Source organism: Haliotis cracherodii, unplaced genomic scaffold (assembly GCF_022045235.1).
Source record: "Haliotis cracherodii isolate W230 unplaced genomic scaffold, xgHalCrac1.p SCAF_5, whole genome shotgun sequence".
Lineage (NCBI taxonomy): Eukaryota > Metazoa > Mollusca > Gastropoda > Lepetellida > Haliotidae > Haliotis > Haliotis cracherodii.
The window spans coordinates 20,754,396-20,770,196 of record NW_027266308.1 but is presented as its reverse complement, the minus strand read 5'-3'; the positions used below and the strand labels follow the sequence as shown (position 1 = coordinate 20,770,196).

General features: G+C 39.3%; 1 protein-coding gene across 3 annotated transcripts in view; it reads left to right on the top strand.

The window, feature by feature from the left end:
- Window positions 1-15,801, top strand: part of LOC139442629 (homeobox protein Meis1-like) — a 107,686-nt gene that overhangs the window by 63,458 nt on the left and 28,427 nt on the right. For all 3 annotated transcript variants that reach the window (XM_071223488.1, XM_071223489.1, XM_071223490.1), the window contains exon 10: window positions 6,887-6,963. In XM_071223488.1, coding sequence (XP_071079589.1) covers window positions 6,887-6,963 — 77 coding nt within the window. The remainder of the gene's footprint in view (window positions 1-6,886; window positions 6,964-15,801) is intronic.

The window sequence follows — 15,801 nt, the reverse complement described above, 5'->3', positions numbered from 1 at the left end:
TAAGCGTGACAATTATATTTTCTTTTTATTTATGCCCAATGATCCGTGGAAGCTGTTGGATTAATCTGGTAATGTTTCAATTAAGCGGATATTTTTTCCTAGTTTACCAAACCCTACGATAGAGTTATTTTCTCTCTCATTTAAAAGGCTTTCAGGCAAACAATGAAAACACAATAATATTGGCTTTAAAAGCTGGGAGAGCTGACAAGGGGGTCTACGGGTGGTCGTTCATTCTGCTCTGTTCACTGAAAAATTAGTGACCATGTCCGATTTGTGGGAATTCCGATAATCTGTTAGCCAAAATGAGTCATTTCTATGCTGAGATATGCAAATCAAATATACATGATGAAAATAAGCAGCCTTTTCGCTGTCTTTCTCCAAAGTATTTACAGTCATTTGTTTGAGAAATTTCAGATAAACAATCTACTTAGAGTTGAGAGTGTGAGGCCAGTTAATCCCATTTTGACATTGGGGTGCTTACGATTCCCTTAACTGGATAGGGCGACCCTGCACTGATAACAGGCAATTCAATTTGCAGAAGAGCATGCATAATGCAAACGCTTCTGTTATAGCCTGTTTGTACAATTACTTTTAGACCTACACACCAGAGTCTTGGCATTGTATTCTAGTAGGTATATCACTTTGATTAGGAGAAAATGAATCGGGGGGAAACTTACCAAGAAAGCATATGAGGAGAAATTAAGTTTCCATCAATTTGTCGGTACTAAACGCTAATTTCATTGCCATTCAAATGACTTGAGAATATTGGTATTGGTAAATGGGTCGTATCAGGTCTTTAACACTGTATAATAAAGTTTTTCATATTCTGAGCTTGAGGCGATACGGTATACGTTTCACACCAACAGTATTTGGTTGCAGTGATTCTTTTAATAATAATCCTAATGACAAGGCTTTGCAGCAGTTGTCTCTGTGGTTGTTTTGATGTCGGTAGATATGAAATGGATCTGGGAAACTGATTGGAAACATGGATTTCTTCATCTGAGAAGTCTTTGAAATATTTTACGACATCATCGCAAGGTAATCATAAAAAAAGAAACATTTTGGTAGCTGCAAGCGGCAACTTGTTAGTTGAAACATTAATTGTTTTAAGACTGGTCCTTTGAAAACAACAATTTGTTTAAGAAGCGTAACTAATTTCAGACAATGGCATAATTGCTCGGATGTGCACCATTTTTTCTGCCACTAGCCGGATGGACAAGGAAATGAGAATGTAGTCAACGATGTAGGAATATAGACTCGCTTAAGTCCTTAAATTGCAAAGCTGTTACCAAATGTTTTCCATCATGTTTTCTCGATAATCAAGAAAAGAGGACCTGGTATTGTTGCTTGCATAAATAAATCAATACATAATTTCACAACTAGGCTTCAAGTTATACTGTAGTATTACTGTTAATTATTGTTATATCATCCGTGTAGGTCCAGAACAACAAAACACTCAAGTTTGGCTTTTCGCAGCATAGATGTAGCTTGTAAATGGATCCCTGTGTTTGGTGAATTGTTGATGTATAGATCGTCATTATCTATTGTGTCACTGGCTTGTCTTTGATGCTTGGATTTCAACTGCATCGTGCTTTTAATTACACTATCAATGCATCCTTTGATAAATGTAAAAGGCCTGGCCAAATTACTGATTCTGTGATCAAGTTAGATGAAAAAAGTCTTTTATGATGAAAAAACTTACAAGCATGTGTTTGATTGGCTTGATATATGGTGTAAACGACTCGGGCAACAAGATGAGACCCAACTCTACACAGTATTTTGAAAATTTCAAAGCCAGTTTTAATTTTGTGGAAAAATGACACAACAAGTTAAAAGGCATGCTTGCCACGAGACAGGTAATGTGTTTGGAATGCTTTTTGAGAACAACGTATACCATTAATTGACAATTTGTACCTGACTTAAATGATTTGATGGACAAGAGAGATACTCATTTCAGTGAAATGGACAAGTTTTGACATTTTTTATGAAACTAACATGTCAACGGCAGATACATCACTATCAAAAATTGAAAAGTGCAAGTTGTAAATTTCAATTAACCCTTTTAGATGATGATGTAAATGGAGTCTTTCCTTGAGTAGTTCTTACATTGTGTAATCCCAAATCAAACAGCCTTGTCGTAAATTTCAGGTGTCACAAAGCCAAATGTGTGACAGAACATGGGATGCCATCGACTCAGCCTTATTACATGCAACATAAACCCTAATCAGGAATTGTCCCGCACCCTCTCCAGCCCATCTTTATGACATCAATAATGTACTGACAAGCTGACCGCCACTGACCGTCAAAACAAACACAGTTACCCGTACAATACCCGCCATTTAGCCACCTAGGGTAAATGTAGTGGACTGTGGCTACCCAGTGTCCACTAGTGTGTCCACTCAATACAAGTGTCATCCCTTTGTCCCCCTCAGTGCTCCCTAATTGATGACCAGCCACCCGCCCCTATTGTCCACTCGCTGGACACTGGGCAGCCGATCATCGGATCACTATCCTACAATTACACTTCACAGGCTATGAAAGGAGAAACTGCAATTTTCTAGATCTAATTTCAAATCTAGGTTGTGTTTGGAATTAAATATGCAGATTGAATGTGACTGATTGACATATGAAGACAATGATGCCAGTTAGCTGTGCTATATTGAATTTGGAATTGGTTTCAATAGCTAGATGACCTTCTTTTTTGTCTATGAGAAATCTAATCAGGTTAGAAACAAATCTTGCATCAATCTAGTATTTATCCTTTGTTTTAATAATTTTCATATTATTAAATCATACCCAGACTTTGCGTCAATTTTGTGTAACCTATTTCAAGATGCTGTCTGTTTCGTTGATCAAGTACTCAAACAGACTATATCAACGAGAGACCACATCCACAGCCTAGGAAGGGGAATCTCTAAAGTAGCTAGCCCCCAGTGGGCCAGGGGCTGGGGGTGGATCCGACTGATTACAGGGGTGGCAAGTACATTGTGTCCTGGGGGGGCTCAGCTGGGGGTTGTGTCCCAGTAGCTGTTGTGTCAGTCACTCACCACCCCAAGTGTCCATGTCCATCTCCCCTGACCAAACAAACATCCCTTCCTTCAGCTGGGGAACACACTCATTGTTTGGACAGATGCAATGAGACCATCTCCTCCTAAGAGAGACTTTCGGTAATTGTGGTTCATTTCAATAATTATTTAATGCTTAATGTTGTTCAATCGCTAGTGGTCAACCTATGTCACTTTCTGAATCAAGTTTGAACATGGAGACCCAGATACCTGGCTTGTCAGTAGTTCTTTGATGGAGGTAAATATGTGAATGCCATCGCCCTAATTGATGAGATGTCATTATGGCAGATCATTTCTATTTTGGTTCATGACAGTTTTGATATAACATTACTATCTACAGTCTCCAAGATCCTTTAATTATATTTCAAATAAACGTAAATGCTCGTCTCCATAGCTTCACAGTTGTACATATAAGTGATATTTCTCAATGGCTTAAAAACATCCCTTTAATTCCGTCTACTGTTTAATACCCCACTGAGTAGCATGATGAGCTGAGATGGGTCTTGGCACCAGTTATTTTCTACAGCTCACAGCTCAGTTTGAAAACTGTGGCAATGACCTAGAAATTCGGCTGAAAATAAACAGACTTAACTCTTTTAAAAAAAGGAAACATTTTTATTTCATCGTACCTTCTATCTGATTTAAGGAAGTATTTTAGGAGGGATTTAGATAGATAATGTTTTATGTTACTGCAAATACTATTTTCAGACATATTGTGTTTTTTGTGTAGCTGTTAAAACAACTCTGAAATATAGCCGGAGTATATTGGATTTGTGCGAGCGTGGAAACAATGGCGGCTGAATTGTGTTAGGTGATGTAGATTAAACACTAGGTATCATCAGACTCACCTCTGGAATGTTGTTAATTGCTAATTGACAAGAAATTGACACTCGTAACCAAAACATTTTTCAAACCCTGTCATGTTTCAATAATAAATGTATGCATGCTCGGGAAAATAACCCTATATTATTTTGAGAAAGTGATATCTGCTAATTTCCCAACACCTGTTTGTTAGCTCGGGGAAATTTTTCGTTTCTACAATTATGTTAGGTGGCTTTTTTTTATTTTAAATATTTTGAACAAATGTTACAATTTGATTTTTCTACAGGTTAGCCGTCCAAGATAATTAGTTTAGTTTTTCTACTCCCAACATCAGTATGTTAGGTTGCAAGTACTTTCTATTGTCTGTTCCTGGCTGTTTTTCAGATAAGCTTGATTCAGTGGTTTTAACATGTACTTGGCCAACTTAATTTAACTCTATTTACATTATGCTGAAGGAAAACCTTAGTTGTCTGTAATGAAGAGAAATGGTTGTCCAGCGTTGTCTCTTGCGGATTTCTGGAGTGAAGGAAAATTGTTCTCTGCCAAAATGTATTTTTAGCCAGAGATCCAAATATACAAAGGTGCCAGGGTAGATTATAGAGATGATATATGATGTAGGGTATTTTTAGGCTGTTTTCTTTGTTTATAAGTGTTATACTTTGCACATATTTTGAAAGTTTGTGACTAGATGTAAATGTCATGTTAATTTGGGTGGTGCTAGTTTCACTATTGTGTGACAGCTTATATTAAGGAGAGACTAGATCACTTCTTTCCCATGATAAGAGGTTTGGTCACAACCCAGAAAGATAAACACACATATAATATTGCCAAATTACTAAAAATAAATAATATTCCCAGACATCATAATTATCACGAATAAACAAAATTTGTCTAGGCCATCTTAGACACATAATATGACAATAATATTATCAGTGATCTTGACAGGCACAAGTGAGATTAGAAACATACATCACTTCCTTGAATATTTTCTGTCAGGTTATGCTCCAATCACTAATCAAATTGCTTAGGTTTTTACTATTTAGTCAGACAATCATGAAATACACAAGTAACATTTATCATTTTAAGATACAGAATTATTGCATTAATTTGAGATTATTCATAATGCTTTTTAGTAAAGTGAGAAGTCTACAGAAGTATCAACTCAATGTTACAAAGGAAATAAGATCTCAGTAATCCTCAGTGCATAAGCAGATCTCAGGCTCCCCTATCGTGGGCGATGTTTGCCTTAGTTGGCAAAGTACACAATGCAACTGACTTTGTGATTGGGCGGTCCCGCCTCTATAAATTGTCAAAACATGGGGTATTTACCCTTTGTGTGCATAGTAGGGTCAATGTCGCCGAGGTAACTGAATTAGGAAAGTACCACAATGAAAGTTGAATAGCCATGTTTTGCAGAATTGTGCTCAGTGTGGTCTAAGTATACAGAAAATCAGCAAATCTGTATCCAGTTTCCAACGATGTTTGGATAAAAACCAACTTGTTTACCATTCTGTATTTGTTATTTTTTAAATCCAGACTATTTTCTTTAATGTTTGAATAACATTTATTTAGTTTCACAGCCTTTTTTGAAAACTTTCCAAAAATATTTTTTGATATTGAATGTTTTAGTGGAAACATATTTTGTAAGGTCATAGCTTTAGCTGTGTCGCTGCAGTTTGGGGGGATTCAATATGGAAATGATAATCATGTTATGATAATCGTTTTCTCAAACATAGAATAACGAATATGCAAAAGAGAAAAATTGTGAATTGATTATGATGGTCTTGACCTCCTTCTCGGTTGTAATGAGCAAAAAAATCTGATTGGAAATCATGTCACTCCCAAAATCCCGCGAGACTTGATCATTTCTGTCAGCTAGGCTTGATCTGACTGGCCGACAAAACTTTGGCGAAAATTGAGGTCTCAAGTCATCACAACAATGGAAGTCTGACCCTGAGTCAGAGCAAGATACTGCATTGTTTTCATCTTTAAAATGTTTAACGAGATGGGAGTAAAAAGGGACGTGACATTTGGCCACCCCCCTCGCCACCCCCCCTATCTCCCAAATCAACCCCATAGAGTCCCTGTGTTTCCTGTCCAGGGTTGCTGGAAGTGCTTGATGGCCCGTGGTTGTAATTTTAGCAAACTGCCACATGACCTTTCACTGCTATTACGACTTGGTCCATAATCACGTTGGTATATTGTTTGTGCACCATCACACCCCACTGGCATTTAACACCTTATTGTAGGACAGTTTCAAGGATATACGAAATGGCCATTCTTAATGAGTTGACATTACACCCAAATTGTAAAAATATTTTACATGGTATCCTAATGTCACTATATGGCAAGAAATTGGATCCAGTTTTGAAATGCTTGAATCAGTTTATAGGTTATTTTTCAGCTTTTGTGCAACTGTAAATGTTGTCAAGTTTTGTTTGTGAATCATGTAATAAAGCATCATCTAACAGTATGCGTCTTCAGTGTAGTTAAATGCCATTAAGTAGATGTTAACATTTCAGTAGAGTTTTATGATATTATATGTGTATTTATTCAAGCATATTTATTGCATTATGTGAGTGCAATGAAATCTAAATCCTGTTTATTCGCTGTATATTCTGAGATAGAGTATTTCAATATTTCCAGTAACATGAGGTCACAAAATGAACAAAGATGTATCATTCCTCAGTCCCCTTTTTGTCTACAATTGAAAATATAATCTATAAATATATTCCAGATGGTCCAGCCCTGATAGAGCCTGAACATATTACTTATCTTGAGTTTAGTCGGCTTGTGGTCCACACTGAAATATATCCTTTCTAAACACATTTTGTTATGTGAACTCACTCCCAAGGAAGATTTCAGTTCACAGTTTAAGAGCCTTCCCCAAATCAAACAAATATTTTCCGAGGTACAAGAACGTTACTCAATTAAATAGCAAGTGGGTAAACGCAGGTTTATTTTGACTGCGTTAATGACGTGGCATCTTTTGGTTGCAGCATCCCTACCCTTCAGAAGAACAGAAGAAGCAGCTAGCTCAAGACACTGGTCTGACGATACTACAAGTAAACAATTGGTAAGTGCCCTCAAAGCGACCTTCCCCAGACTTCCCTCAACTTTAAGACCATTCTTGGAGATTCTTTGGGGCACGGAAAAGCTACGAGCCCCTCCAAATCATCTCAATGATGTCACCACTGCAAGGTGAAGCCCCACTAATGAGGTGGACGACTATATTCTCCCCGCTAGACGAACTACTTGAGAGAGAGGCCAAGTCTGTGGCTCCATTTGTCTAATTAGAGTTACGCAGTTTTACAATCCACCAAGATAATGGACATATAAAAATGGATGCTGGTTTACTGGCTTGTCATATCTTCCTGCAGGAATTTGAGACCATGTCTGCTACATGACCGCCTCAACTGATTAAGGGGGATGTTTTTAAGAGGGACTTTTTCAGTCCAACTTTGTCTTTTTGAGGAAAAAATGTGGAACCTTTACTAGTTATCTCCCCTGTCCCTACTGTTCCCCCAAAATTAAGTTACAAACTTACATTCTCGTAATCCTCTTGGGGAAATATGTAGTGGCTTCCTTGTGTTTGTGTAGCAGGTATATTTGTGCTTGTTGATCGGTGATTGGGTGGTGGTATTTTATGAGGATATAAAATATTACAACGTCTCGTAACCAATCGGCTTAATATGCCCAACATTTGGGATTTATAATTTACAGATGGGTTTTCGACAAGTCCATTTAATATCAGGTACATGATGAGGGGTAAAGAGGAATGGGGGGAGCTTTTAAGTCAAGATGGTCATGTGATCAGTTCCCGAGCTGACCTTGGAATAAGAGGGTTAATTGTTCCTGCAAAAGTAGCTCAACATTGCATTATGATAGCTTTGTAAGATTGCCATTAGTTTTGACTTGCCAGCTTGCAAATATTTTATCACTGCATATATCAAATTAGGATATTATTTATACACAAGCAGGTTATTGTTCTACTCAAACTTATTTGTCCATGATCTAAATTCCACCAAGGCTTTTGTTGTACTGTGAGGGTCTAATCAGTTTGGTAAGGCTCAAAGGTTAATTCAGGAAGGTGCTTAGGGTCAAAGGTAAATATAATTACAGTTTGAAATATTTCCCAGTGATAAAAGCAAGATACAATTTGAGCAAGGAGCATGCTTTCTATATAAGCAAGCAATACAAATACTGTTTGTACACAATAACATGCCCCGGACGAGATTATGCAGGTGTAGATTTCTTAAATCTTGTCAAGTGATATTTTATCACAAATGTGTTGATAGGTGACTTGGCGGGGGAGCAAGGACATCCCTCTTGCCCACAATACTCAGGAAATGATAAACGCCATCAAGTACGATTGGTACTCGGGTTATCACGAAATCCTCACGAGCACAAATCTGTGTTACACAATGACTGCACACGCGATACTGTGCTCTAATTTGACTAGGTAGTATCTCCAATGGAAATTCAGGTAAGCAGAGGTCAAGCCAGAGTGACACATGTTGAAAGGTACAAAGGTTGACGTGGTTGACAGCGATTAGGTACACGTAACTTGCGATGTGGAGGACCAAGCACGGTGCTTTAATGTGCTACATGTCAGGTTCTGGAACTCCTGGTTCATTTAGTACATAATTTCAAAGATGTGGGATGTCACTTTGAGGCCTGTTCATTTCATGGTTTGAGATGTCAGTTTCAGGAAGTTGTCAATTTCATAAATTAGAATGTATATTTCACATCAGCATGTGTTAATTTGGCTTATTAAGATGGTTTAGTTGTAGGATTTGATTAATTTGTGCAGTATGATGGCAAGCGCCAGTGTGTAGGAGATGGCTGTAGTTCTGTTTCAGTGGAGATCCAGGGATACCTTGTCAGGCTTATCGGGATCACCCAGATTTACTGTGATATATTTGATGTAGGTAGCTGTCAATCACTCTCGCTAGGGATCAGGGTTAATTGTCACCAATGCTCTTACCATGGATTGCAGTGTTTGCTTTGTAGGACTGAAATGAGACTTACTGGCCAGTTTGACAAATCATTTCTATCTAGTTGAAACATATTTCTAAATGATGCATCAGTTAATGATCTCAGTAGCAGGTTATAACAACAGCATGGTCTAGATTTAGTCATCATTTCAAGTAAAACAGACACTAAGTTTTTAGAGGCATAATGAAAATCTCCAATAAATAACATGCCAGTATTAATTTGGGGGAATTAAGCTAGAAGGAAAAACTAGTTGGAAGGTGTGTTTCTTGGGATTGTTATCTACAGGGTAATTATTGCCAATGCTTCGTACACGTGGCAGTTAAGTTGGCGAGGCTCCCATATGAGAGCAAGCCAATTGAGATTTGTGTTGAATACTGCCTGCTCAAGTCTGTCGTTCATGTCTTTGGCTTTCTGGAGAAATACCCCTTGAGCATTTCTTCCACAGTGCAATTGACAAGGTCAAAATATTTTGGCATAACTCTTTTAACTGTGTAGCCACTGGAACCCCACCGGGTTTGTTAGTCTTTGAACCAAACCTGGCGCAGGGAATTTTCCTTGCTGCAAATCATTGGTCTAACATTTCAATTACAGCCAATCTTCTAAGGATTGTTTATTGCACTGTAGATTCTCCTTGCAAGGGAGCAGTACAAGTGTGTTACGGTATATTTACATTGTCAATTTCACACATACACTTTTGTTGTTATGATGCACATTTCTCGAAATTGATTCTGAAATTGACATCTCTGTATATGACAGAAGTTATCAGGAAATATTAATCTACGAGATTTATGAAAAAAATAATGAATTACTTTTTGTTTTTGATAAAATCAGAGTTTATTGCATGTAATGAAATAATTTGTGGAAATATTGGTTGTATGTAAACAGGGGTCTGTCTACATTATCTCTAGGAAACAGTGAGTTCTTTTACTGTGGAATTTCAGGAATGTTTATGGTGTATCTGAAGAGGGGGAAATTATCTTACTGGCTACAGTGGCCATTATGATTTTGGCACTCTTTGTTGGCATTTACTCTCGTCGACTAACAGGCCAAGAGATTGCATTCAAGGGAGACAAATTATGCGAGATGAGGTATACTTGACTTAAGGGGAATTTCAAATGTAGCAAAAAAATGGTTCATGTTCAGTTTCAAGTTTTATATTGTCCTTGAATTTTGATATCATCAGTCCATGTAAATTTCACTTGAAATTGACATCACTGCACCGACATGCAGTGTCGCCCGTCATTTGCATGTTATACATGTTAGTGATGATGTATGTTTCAGCCTTGTCTGTCACAATGCTGATAGCTGTTAACTGATAAGAATCTCCATTTCGAGTTATGTAGCTGGACAAAAGAATCATCTTGTGTGTAGAGGGACTTTTAAAAGTTTTAAAATTGAGGTTCTTACAAGAAAAGAAAGCAGGCTAACCAAGCAATTTTGACCCTTCACATAGACCAGCACTCTTTTCTGCTTGGCTCGCCACCGTGTAAGCATGGCATAGGGAGGTGAATATGAAGACTATCTTAGCTTATATCTGCGATCCCTGTATCTTCTAATAGTGCCCCACCATCGGAGCAGCAAGCTCGCTCTCTCAAATGAGGAACACTCACAATGGATGACGGCAAAATCACAAAAAAAAGAGCATCAGCCAGTTTAGGCTTTGTTAGCTGTGAATTCATTGAAGGAACTAACAATGCTGCGCGCCCGGGTGGAAAGATTGCTTCGGGCTTCGTCTTTTGTGAGCATCTGGGTAGCCCGTTGCCAATTCGGAGGGGTCCTCTATCAAAATGCATCTTTTCGCCAAAACGGAATCATTTAGATAAAGCTGGTCTCAAGGAATGTATGTCAATTTCGCTGGAAGGGTTGTATTTCCCCAGTATATCTTTGTCGATATCAGCACTGTTTTTTGGTACATATCTCCAGGCGATTGGGTCAGTTTCACATTCCTCTACAATTTGTGTGTCCATTAGGGTCTTGACCTATTTATTCATGAGTTGATACCTCAATTATTTTCATGTAGGACCCCACCCTTCACACCCTTCCACCCCATCACCTAGCCACCCACCCTGATGCACAGTTCATTTCTATTACATGTATCAAGTCAAAATCATCCAGTTACTTTCTCTGCCATTTATCACAAATCCTTCATTCTAAGTCTCACTTTATTCATTTAACTGTATTTTAATGGACTTTCAAACATTGCTGTGAAATGTCAACTAACAGACAGTCATGGAAATGGCACTATCATGTCTCCACAGCTAACAGCATGGCCACAACATGCTTTATTGAATTTAAGGAGGAAACTCTCCTTTACACACTAATATACATGATATGTTTTAAAGGTCATAAAAGTTATCGTCAGTTCTCCCAGCAACCACTCCTAAATTTCATTTATTGAATCGTGAAAACTTAAAATGCAGTTTATGAGCTAGTTTCTCTACCCCAGATAAAGCCCTGTCCTTCAACTCATGTGATGAAATGTTGGCTGGCCCGGACTGGCCGGCACGCTGCTAGGTGGCAAAGCTCTGCGTTTACTTATCTTATCTTATCACCATGCATTATGGGGAGCAGGCCTGGTAAAGGCTCCAATAAGCAGTTAGATTGATTCGATTTTCGTTTCACATGCAACCTCACAACACCCTGTGGATTTTGAAAACTCTTGGAGTGTTAAGACTGTCTGCGTGGCTGGAACAAGAGGGGCTAATTCTTCCTGATCAAGGGGGTTAAGTACAAGTGAGAGGTCCAACTTGCAACTGGGTGAAAGACAATTAAATCTCCTCTAGAGAATCGTTTGTCACAGACTTACAATTTTTCCTCAGGAGGTCCTCCTGTACCTCGCCCTTGCTTAAACTAATGGTGTGGGGAAGCCATGCTGACTTACATATATTTATTTCAATTATGGCCTACCCATCACTTCTCCCTGCCTGTAGTGCTTAAAAGACACATAGGTAACTCCAAGTGGAGAGCTCATTGCTGCTATCGAGGAGTTAATTACTGGTAAGATAGTTTCCAAATGTTTATCACCAGTTCTTACCTTAAATGACATCACATTAGATTAGAATAGGCAGCATAAGTAAGAAAGTGTTTACAATTATGACTTGGAACCAAACTACACACCTTGGAGAAGTTCTAGAAAAAGGGCAACATCTGGTGAGCCAAAAATTAGCCTTCATATTTTGGGTTAAAGGGTCATTATTAATGGGCTCCCATCTCTCTCAGGATTTGGGATATTTTTACCCCTCTGCCCCATTTTTCGCACCATCCTTGTCAATCTTTGGCTGATTATTAACAAGAGAAGCTGCTCATGTTTCATATCGGCTAAGGAAGAATGTCTTGGTGTATAGAATATTGCTGTGAAATGAAGCAGATAATAAATTCAATAATTACATGGGGAACAAAAATGGTTTATCGAAAAGAGCTGGGTTTTTTGACCACGGCTGAGAGGTCTCATCTTCTGTGGGCACCTTTGTGTGAAATAACGCATTAACTGGAGCCAACTGCAAGCATATCGCTTCACTGAGAAATAATTGGGAGTCTAGACAAGCGATTCGGAATACAGTCCCCTCCTCTCGCCTCCCTCCTCTACCTCCTCTACCTTTCTGGGTAGGTACGGCAGCATCTGGGGATTTACCATCATCATTTTCATCATCTTCAGTTGGTGTCTTTACTTGCAAACAAAAACTAGTCTGTTGCGGATATTGCAGAAATGAGTGACTTTTGACAGTTTACATGTCTATAGGGGTTGCACATTTAATCTCAACAGATTCACACCAAATGTTGCAAACTAGAAATGTTGCCTGTATCACATGGACCCTTGTACACTTCCCTGGTTGCCTGTATCACGTGGACCCTTGTACATTTCCTTGATTGCCTGTATCACGTGGACCCTTGTACATTTCCTTGATTGCCTGTATCACTTGGACCCTTGTACATTTCCTTGATTGCCTGTTCACGTGGACCCTTGTACATTTCCCTGGTTGCCTGTATCACGTGGACCCTTGTACACTTCCCTGGTTGCCTGTATCACGTGGACCCTTGTACATTTCCCTGGTTGCCTGTATCAAGTGGACCCTTGTACATTTCCTTGATTGCCTGTATCACATGGACCCTTGTACACTTCCCTGGTTGCCTGTACCACATGGACTCATGGACATGTCTGTGGCTGCCTGTATCACATGGATCCATGGACATGTCTGTGGTTCCTGTACCACATGGACTCAGGGACATGTCTGTGGCTGCCTGCATCACATGGATCCATGGACATGTCTGTGGTTCCTGTACCACATGGACTCAGGGACATGTCTGTGGTTCCTGTATCACATGGATCCATGGACATGTCTGTGGCTGCCTGTACCACATGGACTCATGGACATGTCTGTGGCTGCCTGTATCACATGGATCCATGGACATGTCTGTGGCTGCCTGTATCACATGGACTCATGGACATGTCTGTGGTTCCTGTATCACATTGACACATGGACATGTCTGTGGCTGCCTGTATCACATGGACCCATGGACATGTCTGTGGCTGCCTGTATCACATGGATCCATGGACATGTCTGTGGTTCCTGTATCACATGGACATGTCTGTGGCTGCCTGTATCATATGGATCCATGGACATGTCTGTGGCTGCCTGTATCATATGGATCCATGGACATGTCTGTGGCTGCCTGTATCACGTGGATCCATGGACATGTCTGTGGCTGCCTGTACCACATGGATCCATGGACATGTCTGTGGCTGCCTGTATCACATGGATCCATGGACATGTCTGTGGCTGCCTGTATCACATGGATCCATGGACATGTCTGTGGCTGCCTGTACCACATGGACTCATGGACATGTCTGTGGCTGCCTGTACCACATGGACCCATGGACATGTCTGTGGTTCCTGTATCACATGGACCCATGGACATGTCTGTGGTTCCTGTATCACATGGATCCATGGACATGTCTGTGGCTGCCTGTATCACATGGACCCATGGACATGTCTGTGGCTCCTGTATCACATGGATCCATGGACATGTCTGTGGTTCCTGCATACTTCTGAGTACATGTACTTGGTGCAGAGAGCTGGTATGTATAGCCTGCACAGAGATGTACATTCCGCAGGTTGCCAGATCACAGTCTGTGCCGGTGTAGATATCTGGCAGATAGGTGACCAGTGTTTGTTTACATTCAGGACGGGGATGATTCACCTTGCCATAACACTCACTATCGCAGTTTACCTGAAGAATTAAATCCTTGTGGAGACTGTGCCGTGATTTACAGCCTCCCAAAGGAGCCTTTTTATGGTAATTGTGATGGCTCTTCACCTACAGCTTCCAGTTTCACCACAACTATAAATGTGTCTGCGCCATATCGCAATTGTCAAATATTTACCAAAAAGCACAGCTGGTTTTAAGGAGTCAAGGGTAAAGTTTTCAGACGGGATACACAAATTTGTAACATTCTAAAATCTAGCAATCCAATTATTACGTCATTTCAGCCTAAACATAATCCTTTTCATAAAATCTTGCAATGTGTTTTACCTACTTAAAAAGTTTTCTGTTTCTACAAGAAACATTGTCTTTTAACTTTCTGTTCAGTTAGATAATTTAAGCACACACAAAATTGCAAATAACATACGACTCTTAAAAAGACCCTAGTTATCTTTCATGATTATCAATCCTCCCACAAGTAAGTCATATAAACAATAAGGAGTAGATACAAGGTATTACTATGGTTTTCTCTGTGTGTCGTGTACACAGTTGCCTTGCCATCTCACAAGCAGACGGCAAAGAGCTGCCCCACAATATAATGGAGGCTGCAGTCCTTGCTTACATGCCTCAGGCTCGCTATTAAGCTAATTTTCTTAAGTTGTGCTTGTGACAAGAAAGAATACTCGGAGGCAGAAAGCAAGTATTACTCTAGTTGTGTTCAAGGATGCTATTGATAATCAGAGTATTATAAAAGATATCATCTTTATATCAGAGCTTCCTTGAGGTAGTTTAGGCTTTCAGTCCAAGCTGATATTAGTGATTGTCTTTTATCAAATCACACAAAATTGACACAACGATCCCAAGCTAGTATTTAAGTTATCTCCGTTGGTTTACGTCCTTGTTATTGAGTAATAGTGATCATGCTGATTGAAAAACAGTCCCATTAGTTCGTTTCAATGGCGTGTGTCGCTAACATGCCTGGGAGGAGAAAGACAGTGGGGATCGGCGTAGAAATAGACGTTTTATGGTACTCAGGCGTCGTCGATAGCACTAACCCTACAGCTTGTTGCAGCATTTCAGTCTGGATCATACCCAGCCATTTAATAGAACTTTATACTCAATATATACTTGCTGTATATCCACTGTTGGCTAATTGTAGTGATCTGTTTGTCATGGTTTATTAAAGTATTTTAGGCAGTGTTAATTATCTTATTTATGTTTGATGAGGAATATTTAAGTAATCTGCTTGTTTAGGGTTCTTTGAGCAAATCATTTTCAAATATTGTTTCTAGGTCGTTGATTTCATGTTGAGTGTTGAATATTCCATAACACTTCAATTCTGTCAATATGTGTTGCACATTTCAGTAAATTTTCATAAATGGGTAATTTGAATTCTTTTGACTCCAACCATGAGTTACATGCTTGAAGCGTGTGACAAATGAAAGTCAAGTAAAGTAAATAGATAAGGCAATGTCAACAGCAGAGTTGAGTGTTGTCAATTACAACACTATGACATAGCAGATCCTTAATGGGCCACTGCCACACTGTAGTAAATGGCAGCGATTTCAACGTGCCAATTTCACTCATCATGTGCTGATTTCACTGATTAATTTTCCGTGAAGTGAAATGCTAATTATTGCCCCCTCCACGGGAGGGTATATTTTCATGTTTATTTCAATGTTCTTGTCATAGATTTTTCCCCCGTTATGCGGTT